The 14,634-nt window shown below is 43.5% G+C and overlaps 1 protein-coding gene across 3 annotated transcripts in view; it reads right to left on the bottom strand.

Annotated features, from left to right (window-relative positions):
• nmu (neuromedin U) overlaps window positions 1–5,613 on the bottom strand; it is a 16,477-nt gene extending 10,864 nt beyond the window's left edge. For 2 of the 3 annotated variants that reach the window (XM_064333988.1, XM_064333986.1), the window contains exons 1-4: window positions 5,321–5,611; window positions 717–775; window positions 515–562; window positions 71–130 (exon numbers count right to left, since the gene is read on the bottom strand). In XM_064333988.1, the coding sequence (XP_064190058.1) occupies window positions 71–130; window positions 515–562; window positions 717–775; window positions 5,321–5,483 (330 nt within the window). In that variant the 5' untranslated portion in view covers window positions 5,484–5,611. Of the gene's footprint in view, window positions 1–70; window positions 131–514; window positions 563–716; window positions 776–5,320 lie in introns of all 3 variants that reach the window. The other variant, XM_064333987.1, reaches the window with a different exon arrangement.
• Between the last annotated feature and the right edge of the window lie 9,021 nt (window positions 5,614–14,634).

Raw genomic sequence — 14,634 nt, forward strand, 5'->3', positions numbered from 1 at the left:
GTGTGTTGAGTGCGTGTTGAGTGTGTGTTGAGTGCGTGTTGAGTGTGTGTCCCCGTTGGCATGCTGTTACCTGGGATTTCCTCACACCCCCCATGATCAGGTAGCAAAGCTCTTCCAGGGAATCTGGTGCCTAGCAAGAGGAATCACAACAAACTGCAGTCAGGAGTCAGAGAGCAGTCAATAGTCAGAGCGCAGACACAGTCAGGAGTCAGAGCGCAGTCACAGTCAGGAGTCAGAGGGCAGACACAGTCAGAAGTCAGAGCACAGTCAGGAGTCAGAGCGCAGTCAGAGCGCAGTCAGAAGTCAGAGAGCAGTCAGAGCACAGACACAGGAGTCAGAGCGCAATCAGAGAGCAGTCAGGAGTCAGAGTGCAGACACAGTCAGGAAACAGATCGCATGTCTAAAACTTTCATCTGCACAGAAACTCTCCCGTCCACACAAGCCAGGATTTCTGAAGCTCAGAATCCTGAAACACTGTAACCATGGAAGCGCGTATCCTGGGAACACCACTGACCTGAGGCTGCTGTTCCAGAGAGAGCAACGAGGAGCAGACATGGTCTATCTGCAAAACCAGAGAACAGAAAAGAGAGTGGAGTGGAGAAAGGGAGAGGAGGAAAAGAGAGAGGAGAAAGCACATATCATACGCATTAGAAGTAATCACCATTGCATGAAGTGAAGCCCTGCACCCCCTCCCACATCTGTAAACCTGTCCCCACCTGCTTCAGGACTTGGAGCTCCAGCTGCACCTCTGGGCCTTCATGGACCACTGGAGCACCTGTTATCAGACAGAGATACAGATAACTACACTTGTCCTACACCTGTACTCCAAATCACATAAAACACATAAACACACAGACCCAGACACACACACATACACGCGCGCACGCACACACACACACACACAAACACACACCTACGCACGCTCACAAGTAAGAACTGCTGCACCTTATATGGAAGACAGTATCAACACCATATGCCCATAAAGTTGCAAGTACAGTGGCAGCCAAACGTACTGCTGCCATGTTGAGATTCCTGGTAATTAAAAAAATTCTTAGCTCAGAAAAAGGCAGTGTTCAACAAAGTATGCATTTCATAGCGGGGTGTTTTGGATGCATTTACACACCCTCACCTCTCCTGCACACGCTTACACACCCTCACCTCTCCTGCACACGCTTACACACCCTCACCTCTCCTGCACACGCTTACACACCCTCACCTCTCCTGCACACGCTTACACACCCTCACCTCTCCTGCACACGCTTACACACCCTCACCTCTCCTGCACACACTTACACACCCTCACCTCTCCTGCACACATTTAAAACATACAGAAGAGAGACGGAAAGGTGGATGGACTGTAGGCCTTTCTGGGAACTCAACAGCAGGTGAAATGCAGTGTGGTATTAGACAGCTGTGAACAGGTGAGCACATTACATTACATTTATTTGGCAGACGCTTTTATCCAAAGCGACGTACAAAAAGTGCATTTCATGGTCCTAGACAACTACTAAACACAGGTTCAATAAGATACAATACTTATTTTGTACAGCTATTTCTAGCCAAGGACAGAGTTCTGACATTATTCTGACCTAACCTCTGCAAAGCCAACTAGGCAGAAAAATAAGCTACAGTATTAGGACAAGTACAAATTCCCAAAAAGTGCTGGGATGGGGCAACATGTAACAAGTGTCATAAAAAGTGGGGGGGGGGGGGTGGATTTAGAGTGAAATATACAGCGTGGTGGTAGTTAGTCCAGGTATAGTCTGAAGAGATGAGTCTTCAGGCCACGGCGGAAGATGGGTAGTGAGGGAGAGGTTCGGAGAGGGGCGGGGAGTTCGTTCCACCACTGGGGAGCTAGGGTGGAGAAGCTCTGTGATCCCTGAACAGAGCGGAGTGGTCGAGCAGGCACATAGGATCGAATCATGTCCTGCAAGTAGATGGGGGCTGTCCTGTTGCCTGCAGTGTAGGCAAGGGTCAGAGCACCACCTCTTTCTGTTGGGAAACAGTCAGCCAATTTAAATTTAAGCCAAAAATTAAGAGTTCTGTGAGCTCGTCTGTGGTCTTTTTCATGCCACGTACAGCCATGTACACAGAACCAACATGCAACAGTGCACATGTCGACCCCATATGGCAACCGCATAGAAACTGCACAGCAACCCCACAGCAAGTGCACAGCAACCCCACAGCAAGTGCACAGCAACCCCACAGCAAGTGCACAGCAAGTGCACAGCAACCCCACAGCAAGTGCACAGCAACCCCACAGCAAGTGCACAGCAACCCCACAGCAAGTGCACAGCAACCCCACAGCAAGTGCACAGTAACCCCACAGCAACCACCTGGCAACAGACTCAATCAAATTAGATAAATTTCTGATAAAGATGAGTTTATGTGTTTGTACAGGGGTGGGGGAGGTGTAGACCCTTGAAGCCATAGGTGACTGTAGGCTACAGTCTCCCGAATACAATAGAGAACCCCAAAACCCTACAGTACAACAGCACAACTGAGCCCCCCAAAATCATACAGTATATTGGGGCGGGGGGGGGGGGGGGGTCTGTTCTATATAAAGAGTAAGAAGAGATGGCAACGTTCTACATCAGTGATCTTCATTCCTGGTCCTGGCAGGTCACATGGTCTGCGGCTTTGTTTTAATATCCGCTTTAATATCAGAAACCAGTTCAGACCCAGGAAACCAGGTGAGGTGAGTTAACTGTTTAATCGACTGCTTTAATTGGTCAATTAAGTACCAAGTAACAACAAAAACCAGCAGAGAATGCGACTCTCCAGGACCAGGAATGAAGAACACTGCCCTCCATCATCAGGGGCATAGTTGCAAGTAAAGCGATTCTGTTTATTATCAGCATCATAATCAACATCACAATTACACTGTCATCAACATCACAATCACACCGTCATCAACATCACAATCACACCATCATCATCACAATCACAATGTCATCAACATCACAATCACACCGTCATCAACATTACAATCACACCATCATTAACATCACAATCACACTGTCATCATCATCACAATCACACTGTCATCAACATTACAATCACACCGTCATGAACATCATAATCTTAAAAAAAATTAATTTTTCAATATATTGTATGATCATCATTATCCAAAATAGAAAGACTTCTTAAAACAACATTAATAGTAATCATATTAATAGTAATAGCAGTAAAATAACAAATAGAATTTTGCAATACCTCCCTTAACCACTAGGGCTGATGAATCTTTCTGCCAATCCCACAACCCTTGGTTCTTCCCCACAGTAATCATCCCATTGTGTAAATCAGCATTACATCATCTGTGTCCCGTATAGGCAGCTGCCTTACATTAAAGCCTGCATCTACATCATGCCCTGCTGTAACCCTGGCAACTGACCAGCTTCACTGTCATGATTATGATGATGATGATGGAGATCAGGGTAATTATGTTGCCGTGTCTTAATCATGTTAGAGCTGCAGTTTATCCTGGGGGTGGAGTTTATCCAGCTGGGTTTTGCAGCCCCGGTCCTGGAGATTGGAGGGATTTGCTGGGGTTTCATTGGTTAATCAGAGCCAATTAAAGCAGCTGATTCCACAGGTTTCTCACCTGAGCTGGTTTCTGAATAAGTTGCTGATTTTTTGGTGAAAAAATGGCCGACCCCATGGCTCTTGAGCAGCACACCCCCGCATTATACAGAGCCCTCCCAGGGTGACACAACACCCAATCAGGCACCGCTTCCCTGGGGCACATACGGTGGACAGCCAATCACGCACCGCCTCCCTGGGACACATATGGTGGACAGCCAATCACGCACCGCTTCCCTGGGACACATACGGTGGACAGCCAATCACGCACCGCCTCCCTGGGACACATACGGTGGACAGCCAATCATGCACCGCCTCCCTGGAACAGATACGGTGGACAGCCAATCACGCACCGCCTCCATGGGACACCTACGGTGGACAGCCAATCACGCACCGCCTACCTGGGACATCTAGCCACAGTGGACAGCCAGTCATGTGCCTCTTTGCGGGACACCCAATTAGAACGGGATTCATAATTTACCAAAATCAGAACAGAAACTCACCACAAGGCTGAGTGATCAGACTCATCATTAAAGGGCTTTCACGTGTAGCCCCATATAATTTACACATAATCCACATGACACTATTACGTATAACCCACACCGTATCATTAGATATAATGTACACACTTACGTGCAATTTAGTTTTAGTATGATATCAATGAGATTAGATTTAACATGAATACTCTTAAACTGTGTACAATACTGCTCAGTAAATAACGCCTTTAAGATCACAATCCATCTCGCCACACACAGAATAGCCGAGTAAGAACTGTGTTAACACAGCAGCCGTTCTGCAACACTCGTCTCCGCTGTGAGGAGAAGACTGTCCCGCGAAGGTGAGGTGCCGAGCGCCAAACTGCGCACGCACTACAGCCCTGTCCCGGTATTTAAATTAAAAACATGAGGATCACGCGAACAAGAGAGAAAACGCAAAACTAACATACATTTAGGATTATAGTACCGGATACAGTCACTACGGTACTTTGCATAATAGCTCATAAAATTAGTTTGAATAAGTGGTTGATTTCATATCGAACTATTTATTACTAATGAAAAGCCTCCAAGTGTTGCTAAGTGAACAGAATATGATTAGCATTATCGCACGAGCGAAGTCATAGGGATGGCTTTACTGGGGAGAATTGTTATAATTGAAACTATTCAAATAAGGCGGTATTAATATATCAATTTTATATTCAGAACAGTTATAAAAGCTGAAAGGGACGTCTTATGACAATCAACCCGAAATTAGTCATTTAATATTTTAAATACTTTACCACAATTGTCCAATCGTCCGATGTAACTGAATATATATTCATCATAAATATTTTATTCATAATAAAGTAAACAGATTAACTGAAATTAACCTATTATCCTTCGAAATACCAGAGAAAGCTGAACAATGCGTAGGCTACGTATCTAATTAATCAGGAAAATTTTGGGATTCGACAAAGGATATAGTTATATTCTATTTAAAAAAATTGAGGCGGACTGAACATCTAACTAACCACTGATCATTTATGGTTCCATAAATGACAGTTACCCGTGCCAAGGATCTTGTACGAAAACAGAATTTAAAAACAAGTTTACGACCTTAGAATACAACCACCTTTGAAACACTCAGAAGTTTACAACATAAAGACATCTCTGTTTCGTTTCCTTCTTCGTCTTTCATTTGAATGGGCAAATTTAATGAAAGAAACGCTCCGATATTAAGCTATTTCTTGATAATAACTTACTTCTGCAGACTGACACGGCAGTGATTAGGAGGACCGCGAGAGTGACCGCGGGGACACAGTGTGGTCTCCTCCTCGCGCTGCTGCAGACGCTGCTCGAGCTGCTGTTGTTGGCAAGGCTACCAATGCGTGCACCTTCCTGGTTGCACTGAGTTGAGTTCACCATTATCTCTCCTTGGGCGATATTTTCGTCTGTTGATGGCAGTTCCTCGCTTGCTCGTTCTCGTTATGTGGACTGATCGGCTAACGGAACATTTTAAAGCATGTGGGCACACCCTTTTCTCTGCATCAGTTGCTCCAAATCGCGTCACGGTAGTTACACACAAACTCCCCCAGGGTTTTCCTTTGGCACGGTTAAATACGCAGTCCAACAGTGATGGAAACATTGGAAGCGTAAGTCTTTATTAAACCATATATTCATGCTATCCGGGTGACCAATTTAACCGCAGAGATCTGAAAAGTTTGAAATGTTCACATTTGGAATGGATACATATGCATTGTCAACAACTATTTAATTCATGCACTATATTTCTCCAAATCTGTGCGTCTCGTTTGGCTTACTGCATGATTAAATAATAGACCATCAATGTAAATGCGAAAATAAGGAAATGGTCGATATCTGGAAGCATATGAACACAATAACCATAAAATTTGATATATAAACCAATAACATAAAATATGGATAATAACCACTGCACATAATGACAAAGAGACAACAAAAGGCTTACAGCAAAATCATAAAGTTCTTGATACACAGTAATACAATATAGTTATATATTATAATAATAAATGAAAAGATGGGGGGGGGGGGGGGGGTTCCGGAGCGAACAGCACCAGGAGGAGAGAACAACATGTGTCAATTATTCATCGTCATCATCACTGTGCATCATAAGGGGCATTACCAGCACCGATCGTCATTCCTGATACCCCCCATCAGGGCATTATCAGAACAACATTCTGTAATAATTGGTGTATGCCAAATGCCCTGTAAGCCATGCCTCTCTTTATTGGGGAGTAGAATATGTTAATTAGACTGTGGGGGGAAAAAACTAATACGTGGTTTAACAAGTTTGGTTTATTTGGCAAGCAGGTAGTTTCCCACCAACCACATCACAAACAAAACGAGTAAAAAAGTAGAGAAGGAAGCAATCGAAATGGCAGCACAGAGTAAACTACACAACTACATAATTTAAAAAAGGATTTTTTCTGTCATCCACGTTTGTTCTAAATGGATGGAACAGGTTTGCTGCTGTATGGGAACAGACACAATGGTAACTGTGGGATCAGAACAAACTGGATAATTACAATCAAGTTCATTAAAGAGGACACATGAGTAATAAACCAATTCCTTAAAGAAATTAATTATTATGTATAATTTTAGTTCATAGAGGAAGGAATTATATCAGGAATGAAATTTGTGCCAATTAAACCAGCTAGCAGAGGTGGCTAAATTTGAATTGGAAGACCATCACACTGAACTCAATTAGACATTAATCCAGGAAAAATACTGAATACAGTTACAGTAGACATTCTGAATAATCTAATGAGCAGCAAAATATCTTGATGTAAATACAGAATCTGATTACATACACAACGCAGTCTACTGACCACAGCAAATACTGAACACATTGCCTTGCATTCATTTTACAGACGTTCTCATCCAGAATGTTCTGCAATAGAGGGGAAACAGAAATACATTCACCTGATTAATATAGTATGAACAACAATAGTGCCACACCTGAGGAATAACATTACCAAACCAGTAAGTAAAGGTACACCATCATTAATGCACCAGTGAAAACTAGCTACATATATTAACCAACGATGCTAGCCAAGAACAAAAGCGCAAACAACGGGGGGGTAATACAAATGGGCATCATGATTAGGGGCTACTGTGGAGGCAGAGGAGAGCCACCCCCAGGTTGCAGAGCGGAGAAATCTGTTTGGGGGTGTGTGGTCTGAAGATATGTTTGGGGGTGTGCGGTCTGAATATCTGGTTGGGGGTGTGCGGTGTAAAGATCTGGTTGGGGGTGTGTGGTCTGAATATCTGGTTGGGGGTGTGTGGTGTAAAGATCTGGTTGGGGGTGTGTGGTCTGAATATCTGGTTGGGGGTGTGCGGTCTGAATATCTGGTTGGGGTGTGCGGTCTGAAGATCTGGTTGGGGGTGTGCGGTGTAAAGATCTGGTTGGGGGTGTGTGGTCTGAATATCTAGTTGGGGGTGTGCGGTCTGAAGATCTGGTTGGGGGTGTGCGGTCTGAAGATCTGGTTGGGGGTGTGTGGTGTAAAGATCTGGTTGGGGTGTGCGGTCTGAAGATCTGGTTGGGGGTGTGCGGTCTGAAGATCTGGTTGGGGGTGTGCGGTCTGAAGATCTGGTTGGGGGTGTGCGGTGTAAAGATCTGGTTGGGGGTGTGCGGTCTGAAGATCTGGTTGGGGGTGTGCGGTCTGAAGATCTGGTTGGGGGTGTGCGGTCTGAAGATCTGGTTGGGGGTGTGCGGTCTGAAGGTTGAATGGAGGTGTGGTGGTGCTGTTCCATTTCCTGTAGGCCAGCACCAAGGTTTTCAAGTTTGCCTTCTTTCCATCCTGATGGAAATGTTTAAACTAAAGTGAAACTTCATCTGTTTATGTGCCTGGTCTATGTGAAGCTGCTACATTCCCTGAAGATGGAAGAAAAAATGAACATTCTTATGTCAGTGTGACTGTATGTTCATATATGGATCATTATTATAACCATTCATCATATAAATGTTGAATTTTTCCGCTCTGATGTGCTGTAAATGTTGACTAAACATCTTTACAGTTTTTTCTGCACCAGGAAATCACTCAATACTCAGGACATCACTCATCTGCAGCATGTACTCATCACACCATTCTGCTGGGAAATATCTTTGAAATATTAAATTAGATGTTAAATGGGAAATGTTTTGCATAACCGGGTTATTGCCTCAATAACAAGGACAGGAAGTAAAGATGATGAGCTTGTTTGTATCTAAATAAACTGCATTTAGAGATCTCACTTTCACTACAGAACCAAGGATCTGCATTTAGTGATCTCACTCTCACTACAGAACCTACAGGGATCTACATTTAGAGATCTCACCCTCACTACAGAACCAGGGACCTGCATTTAGAAATCTCACTCTTACTACAGAACCTACAGGGATCTACATTTAGAGATCTCACCCTCACTACAGAACCAGGGACCTGCATTTAGAAATTTCACTCTTACTACAGAACCTACAGGGATCTACATTTAGAGATCTCACCCTCACTACAGAACCTACAGGGATCTACATTTAGAGATCTCACTCTCACTACAGAACCTACAGGGGTTTACATTTAGAGATCTCACCCTCACCACAGAACCAGGGATCTGCATTTAGTGATCTCACTCTCACTACAGAACCAGGGATCTGCATTTAGAGATCTCACTCTTACTGCAGAACCTACAGGGATCTACATTTAGAGATCTCACCCTCACTACAGAACCTACAAGGGTTTACATTTAGAGATCTCATTCTCACTACAGAACCTACAGAGATCTGCATTTAGAGATCTCACCCTCACTACAGAACCTACAGGGATCTACATTTAGATATCTCACTCTCACTACAGAACCTACTGAGATCTACATTTAGAGATCTCATTCTCACTACAGAACCTACAGGGATCTACATTTAGAGATCTCACTCTCACTACAGAACCTACTGAGATCTGCATTTAGAGATCTCACCCTCACTATAGAACCAGGGATCTGCATTTAGAGAGCTCACTTTCACTACAGAACCAACAGAGATCTGCATTTATAGATCTCACTCTCACTGCAGAACCTACAAAGATCTGCATTTAGAGATCTCACTTTCACTACAGAACCTACAGAGATCTGAATTTAGAGATCTCACTTTCACTACAGAACCAACAGAGATCTGCATTTAGAGATCTCACTCTCACTACAGAACATACAGAGATCTGCATTTAGAGATCTCACTCTCACTACAGAACCTACTGAGATCTGCATTTAGAGATCTCACTCTCACTACAGAACCTACAGAGATCTGCATTTAGAGATCTCATTCTCACTACCGAACCAGCGATCTGTATTTAGAGATCTCACTCTCACTACAGAACCAGGGATCTACATTTAGATATCTCACTCTCACTACAGAACCTACAGAGATCTGCATTTAGAGATCTCACTCTCACTACAGATCCAGGGATCTGCATTTAGAGATCTCACCCTCACTACAGAACTAGGGATCTGCATTTAGAGATATCACTCTTACCCCAGAACCTTGATTAGTATTTCAGTGCTGAGGCACTTTGATTAGTATTTCAGTGCTGAGGCACTTTGATTAGTATTTCAGTGCTGAGGCATGTTGATTAGTATTTCAGTGTTGAGGCAGGTTGATTAGTATTTCAGTGCTGAGGCACTGCTATCAATATCTGTGTGACTCTGTAAACTTTGACACTCCAACACTCAGAGTTGATTAGTATTTCAGTGCTGAGGCACGTTTTACATGGGTTAATCTTGTGTTCAGTGGTTGAGAGATGGGTTAATGTTGTGTTCAGTGGTTGAGAGATGGGTTAATCTTGTGGTTTTCCAGATATTCTCCTACCACGGAGACAGGTTTGTCGCAAAGCTGTGAAATGTCATGACCTTTTAGAGTCGGGGGCAGGAGATGCCGTGGGTTTTGTCTGGGTGGAGGTTAAGGTTTGGGTTGGCATTTGTTTACAGAGTCTAATTAGTTGGTGGAGTACAATGCATGATGGGAGATAATCCTCTCAAGATTCTGAGAGCAGATTTAGGTAAGATTTCATCCTGTGTTGCCTGAATCTTTTTATCTTTACAGACTGCTGTATTTATTTGTATCACTGTTTTTTTTCTCCTTTTTGGTTTCATGATTATATGTTGGTATAAAATATTATGTGATTCACTTCAAAATGGAAAATAAAACTGACTTTTTAAAAATGTTCCTTTTATCATTATTCTTACTCTTACTCTAGTCATGTCTTGTGGCAGCAGTATTTTCAGCATTATCAGTGCATGGGCTGAATATGCCACTTTAGTGGTCTGATACTGTTGAACTCACTTGAGATTGGAGAGTGAATCAGGGCTATGATGCTCCTTCAGACAGGTCCACAGTGCATTCCTGAGCCTTTAATCTCCTGGATTCAGAAACAATATTTACTCAGACACGCCTTTTGTGACTAATACACTAATCCAGAGAGCGATGGGACTGCGCAGTGCTATCAATATCTGTGTGACTCTGTTTGTAAAACCAGCTGTGTTATGTTACTCTGACACCGAGTCAGAGTTCTGAGAGAGTGTACAGGTATGTTCAGTAGAACACTGGCCAGAGTTCTGAGAGAGTGCACAGGTATGTTCAGTAGAACCCTGGCCAGAGTTCTGAGAGAGTACACATATTTGACAGAACCTTAGCCAGGTGTAATTCTTTTCATCGCTGGGAGGTTCCAAGTCAGTCAGCACCCCCAGGTCCCAGGACTCCCACTGGGGACTGACAAGAGATTCGCTCATGGACTCAATGGCCAGTTCCTACCAACCTACAGGTGCTTTTTACTACATCCACATCTGTCATCCTAATGCAGTCAGGTAAGGAGCACCTATATTCAGTCAGGTAAGGAGCGCCTGTATTCAGTCAGGTAAGGAGCATGTATATTCACTCAGGCAAGGAGCACCTATATTCACTCAGGTAAGGAGCACCTATATTCAGTCAGGTAAGGAGCACCTGTATTCAGTCAGGTAAGGAGCGCCTGTATTCAGTCAGGTAAGGAGCACCTATATTCAGTCAGGTAAGGAGCGCCTGTATTCAGTCAGGTAAGGAGCGCCTGTATTCAGTCAGGTAAGGAGCACCTGTATTCAGTCAGGTAAGGAGCACCTATATTCAGTCAGGTAAGGAGCACCTGTATTCAGTCAGGTAAGGAGCAACTGTATTCAGTCAGGTAAGGAGCACCTATATTCAGTCAGGTAAGGAGCACCTGTATTCAGTCAGGTAAGGAGCACGTATATTCACTCAGGTAAGGAGCACCTATATTCACTCAGGTAAGGAGCGCCTGTATTCAGTCAGGTAAGGAGCACCTGTATTCACTCAGGTAAGGAGCACCTATATTCACTCAGGTAAGAAGCACCTATATTCAGTCAGGTAAGGAGCAACTGTATTCAGTCAGGTAAGGAGCACCTGTATTCAGTCAGGTAAGGAGCAACTGTATAACTCATAGATGATCACCATTAAAAAAGGAAAAAGATTATTTTTAATTCATTTCCATTCTGTCCCTGCTTACTGTGGCCATACAGGCACTGACAGACATTTCCTCCCAATCAAACTGCAGAATCTCAGCGTTTACATCTGAGCCCAGCAGAGAGGGGGGAGGAAGATGCAGTTAACCTTATAAACCATGAAGCTCTGCCCATAATTAAATTTTCATAACTCCTAAATCAGGAAAATCAATGGGAAAAAAACACAAAGCACGCTTATTCATGTGGGCAGTCACTGCTGTGCTTGGCAGTGTGGGGGGGGGAAAGACATGCCCGCAAGAGGGGAACAGACAAAATTATATTCTTCGTCTCTCTAGCATGAAAGGGGGTCATCAGTACTTCTTCCAAAAATTCAACAACATTTATCTCCTCTGTCTGGCTGAGAAGAGAAAACAAGAACAGAAACCAGCAACCAAACATGACTCTGTGTTCATATAACCAGCAACCAAACATGACATTGTGTTAATAGAACCAGAAACCAAACATGACTCTGTGTTCATAGAATTAGCAACCAAGCATGACTCTGTGTTAATAGAACAGCAACCAAACATGACACTGTGTTAATAGAACAGCAACCAAACATGACTCTGTGTTCATAAAACCAGCAATCAAACATGACTTTGTGTCCATAGAACCAGCTAAGAGAAGGTAAGCAAGTGTGGGCTGTAGGAGATGTCGTCTTTCGGATGAGATGTGAAATCGAGGTCCTGACTCACTGTGGTCATTAAAGATCTCATAACACTCATCGCAAAGACTCGGGGGTTCCCCAGTGTCCTGGCTAAATTCCCAACCTGGCTCTCTCAACCTGCCACCTACTTGTCCTCTGAATTAATTGGATAAAAAATGTTCTCTCCCTCTCCACCTCAGCTAATGTGTGATGTCTGGTACAAAATGGCTGCCGTGCATCACCCAGGTGGGTGCTACACATTGTTGGTGGATGAGGTGAGTTCCCCTCATCACTGTAAAGCACTTTCAACATCTGGAAAAGTGTTATATAAATTAAATGATTCATTCATTCATTCATTCAAATATGGCTCTAACAGTATTCATAAAACCAGCAACTAAATACGGCTGTAACTGCATTCGTAAAATCAGCAATCAAATATGACTCTAACTGTACTTGTACAACCAGGAAATAATATGGCCCTAACTGTATTCATAAAACCAGCAATCAAATGTGACTAGCTGTTTTCATAAAACGAGCAACTAAATATGACTGTATTTGTATTCACAAAACCAGCAACCAAATATATACGTTCAGGAATAATGATTTATTTTTTAAATTTTAATTAATTTTTTATTTGTTTCTTTTCTATGTGCAGCTAAGATGTGAAGAGCTATCAGATGGGCTTGGGCCTGTGTGAATGAATTTTAACTGAAGCACATTCATGTTTGTATATATAAAACACTGTTAGAATTTTAAAGCAAATATCAATCATGCAACTGAACTTCCTCTGACATACCCTGGCAAACATGTTAAAAGGCCTCTGATAGGGACAAGTGTAATAACTGCTTCCTGCTCGTCATGCCATCTGTCTGGACAGTCTGCCAGTGCTGGTCTCCATGGTGTGTGTGATTGCAGATGTGCCAGATGTGTGTTATCCACGGTGTGTGTGTGTGTGTGTGTGTGTGTGTTTGTGTGTGTGTGTGTGAGTGCATGTGTGAGCTTGTGTGTGTGTATGTGTGTATGTGGGAGTGCACGTGTGAGCATGTGTGTGTGTGTGTTTGTGCATGTGTGAGCATGTGTGTGTGTGTGTGTGTGTGTTTGTGCATGTTTGAGCATGTGTGTGTGTGTGTGTGTGTGTGTTTGTGCATGTTTGAGCATGTGTGTGTGTGTGTGTGTGAGTGCATGTGTGAGCGTGTGTGTGTGTATGTGTGTATGTGGGAGTGCACGTGTGAGCATGTGTGTGTGTGTTTGTGCATGTGTGAGCATGTGTGTGTGTGTGTTTGTGCATGTGTGAGCATGTGTGTGTGTGTGTGTGTGCATGTGTGTGTGTGTGTGTGTGTGTGTGTGTGTGTTTGTGCATGTGTGAGCATGTGTATGTGTGTGTGTGTGTGTGTGAACGCAGGGGTTATTATATCTACTATAGTCACAGACAGCCAGAGAGCCATAAGGTGGTTTCTCCGAACGAAATGAACCCAAACAGCCAGAATATGTTAAATTTAATGTGAGTCTCAATGAAAATTTTTTATAGAATTAATCAATCTCAGGAGTAGCACATGGACCTTATTTGAAGAAATCCATATTCAAATAATTTGTTTGATAAAAGCTGATTTTTCATTGTAGAAATAACTGTCTCATCCAAGGACAGAAGAGGATTTACAGGCATAATAAGACATAAGCTCATCACCTTATTTCCCAAAGACCAAATGTACCTCAATATGACATTGTAACTCAGAATGTATCATATTATTATAGTATAAGCATAATAAATTTACTGCAGCAAAGTAGCTCTCCCCTCTCTCTCTCTTTTACTTCCTCTCATTCCCCCAATCTCGCTCTCTCTAACTCACCCCCCTCTCTCTCTCTAACTCACTCTCCTCTCTCTCTCTAACTCACTCTCCCCTCTCTCTCTAACTCACTCTCCCCTCTCTCTCTAACTCACTCTCCTCTCTCTCTCGAACTCACTCTCTCTTCTCTCTCTCTAACTCACCCCCCTCTCTCTCTCTAACTCACTCTCTCTTCTCTACTCACTCTCCCTCTCTCTCTAACTCAACCCCCTCTCTCTCTAACTCACTCTCCTCTCTCTCTAACTCACTCCCCTCTATCTCTCTAACTCACTCTCCCCTCTCTCTCTAACTCACTCTCCTCTCTCTCTCTAACTCACTCTCCTCTCTCTCTCTCTCTAACTCACCCCCCTCTCTCTATCTAACTCACTCTCCTCTCTCTCTAACTCACTCCCCTCTATCTCTCTAACTCACTCTCCTCTCTCTCTCGAACTCACTCTCCCCTCTCTCTCTCTAACTCACTCTCCTCTCTCTCTCTCTAACTCACTCCCCTCTCTCTCTCTAACTCACTCTCCTCTTTCTCTAACTCACTCCCCTC

This window comes from Anguilla rostrata, chromosome 4, assembly GCF_018555375.3.
Source record: "Anguilla rostrata isolate EN2019 chromosome 4, ASM1855537v3, whole genome shotgun sequence".
Lineage (NCBI taxonomy): Eukaryota > Metazoa > Chordata > Actinopteri > Anguilliformes > Anguillidae > Anguilla > Anguilla rostrata.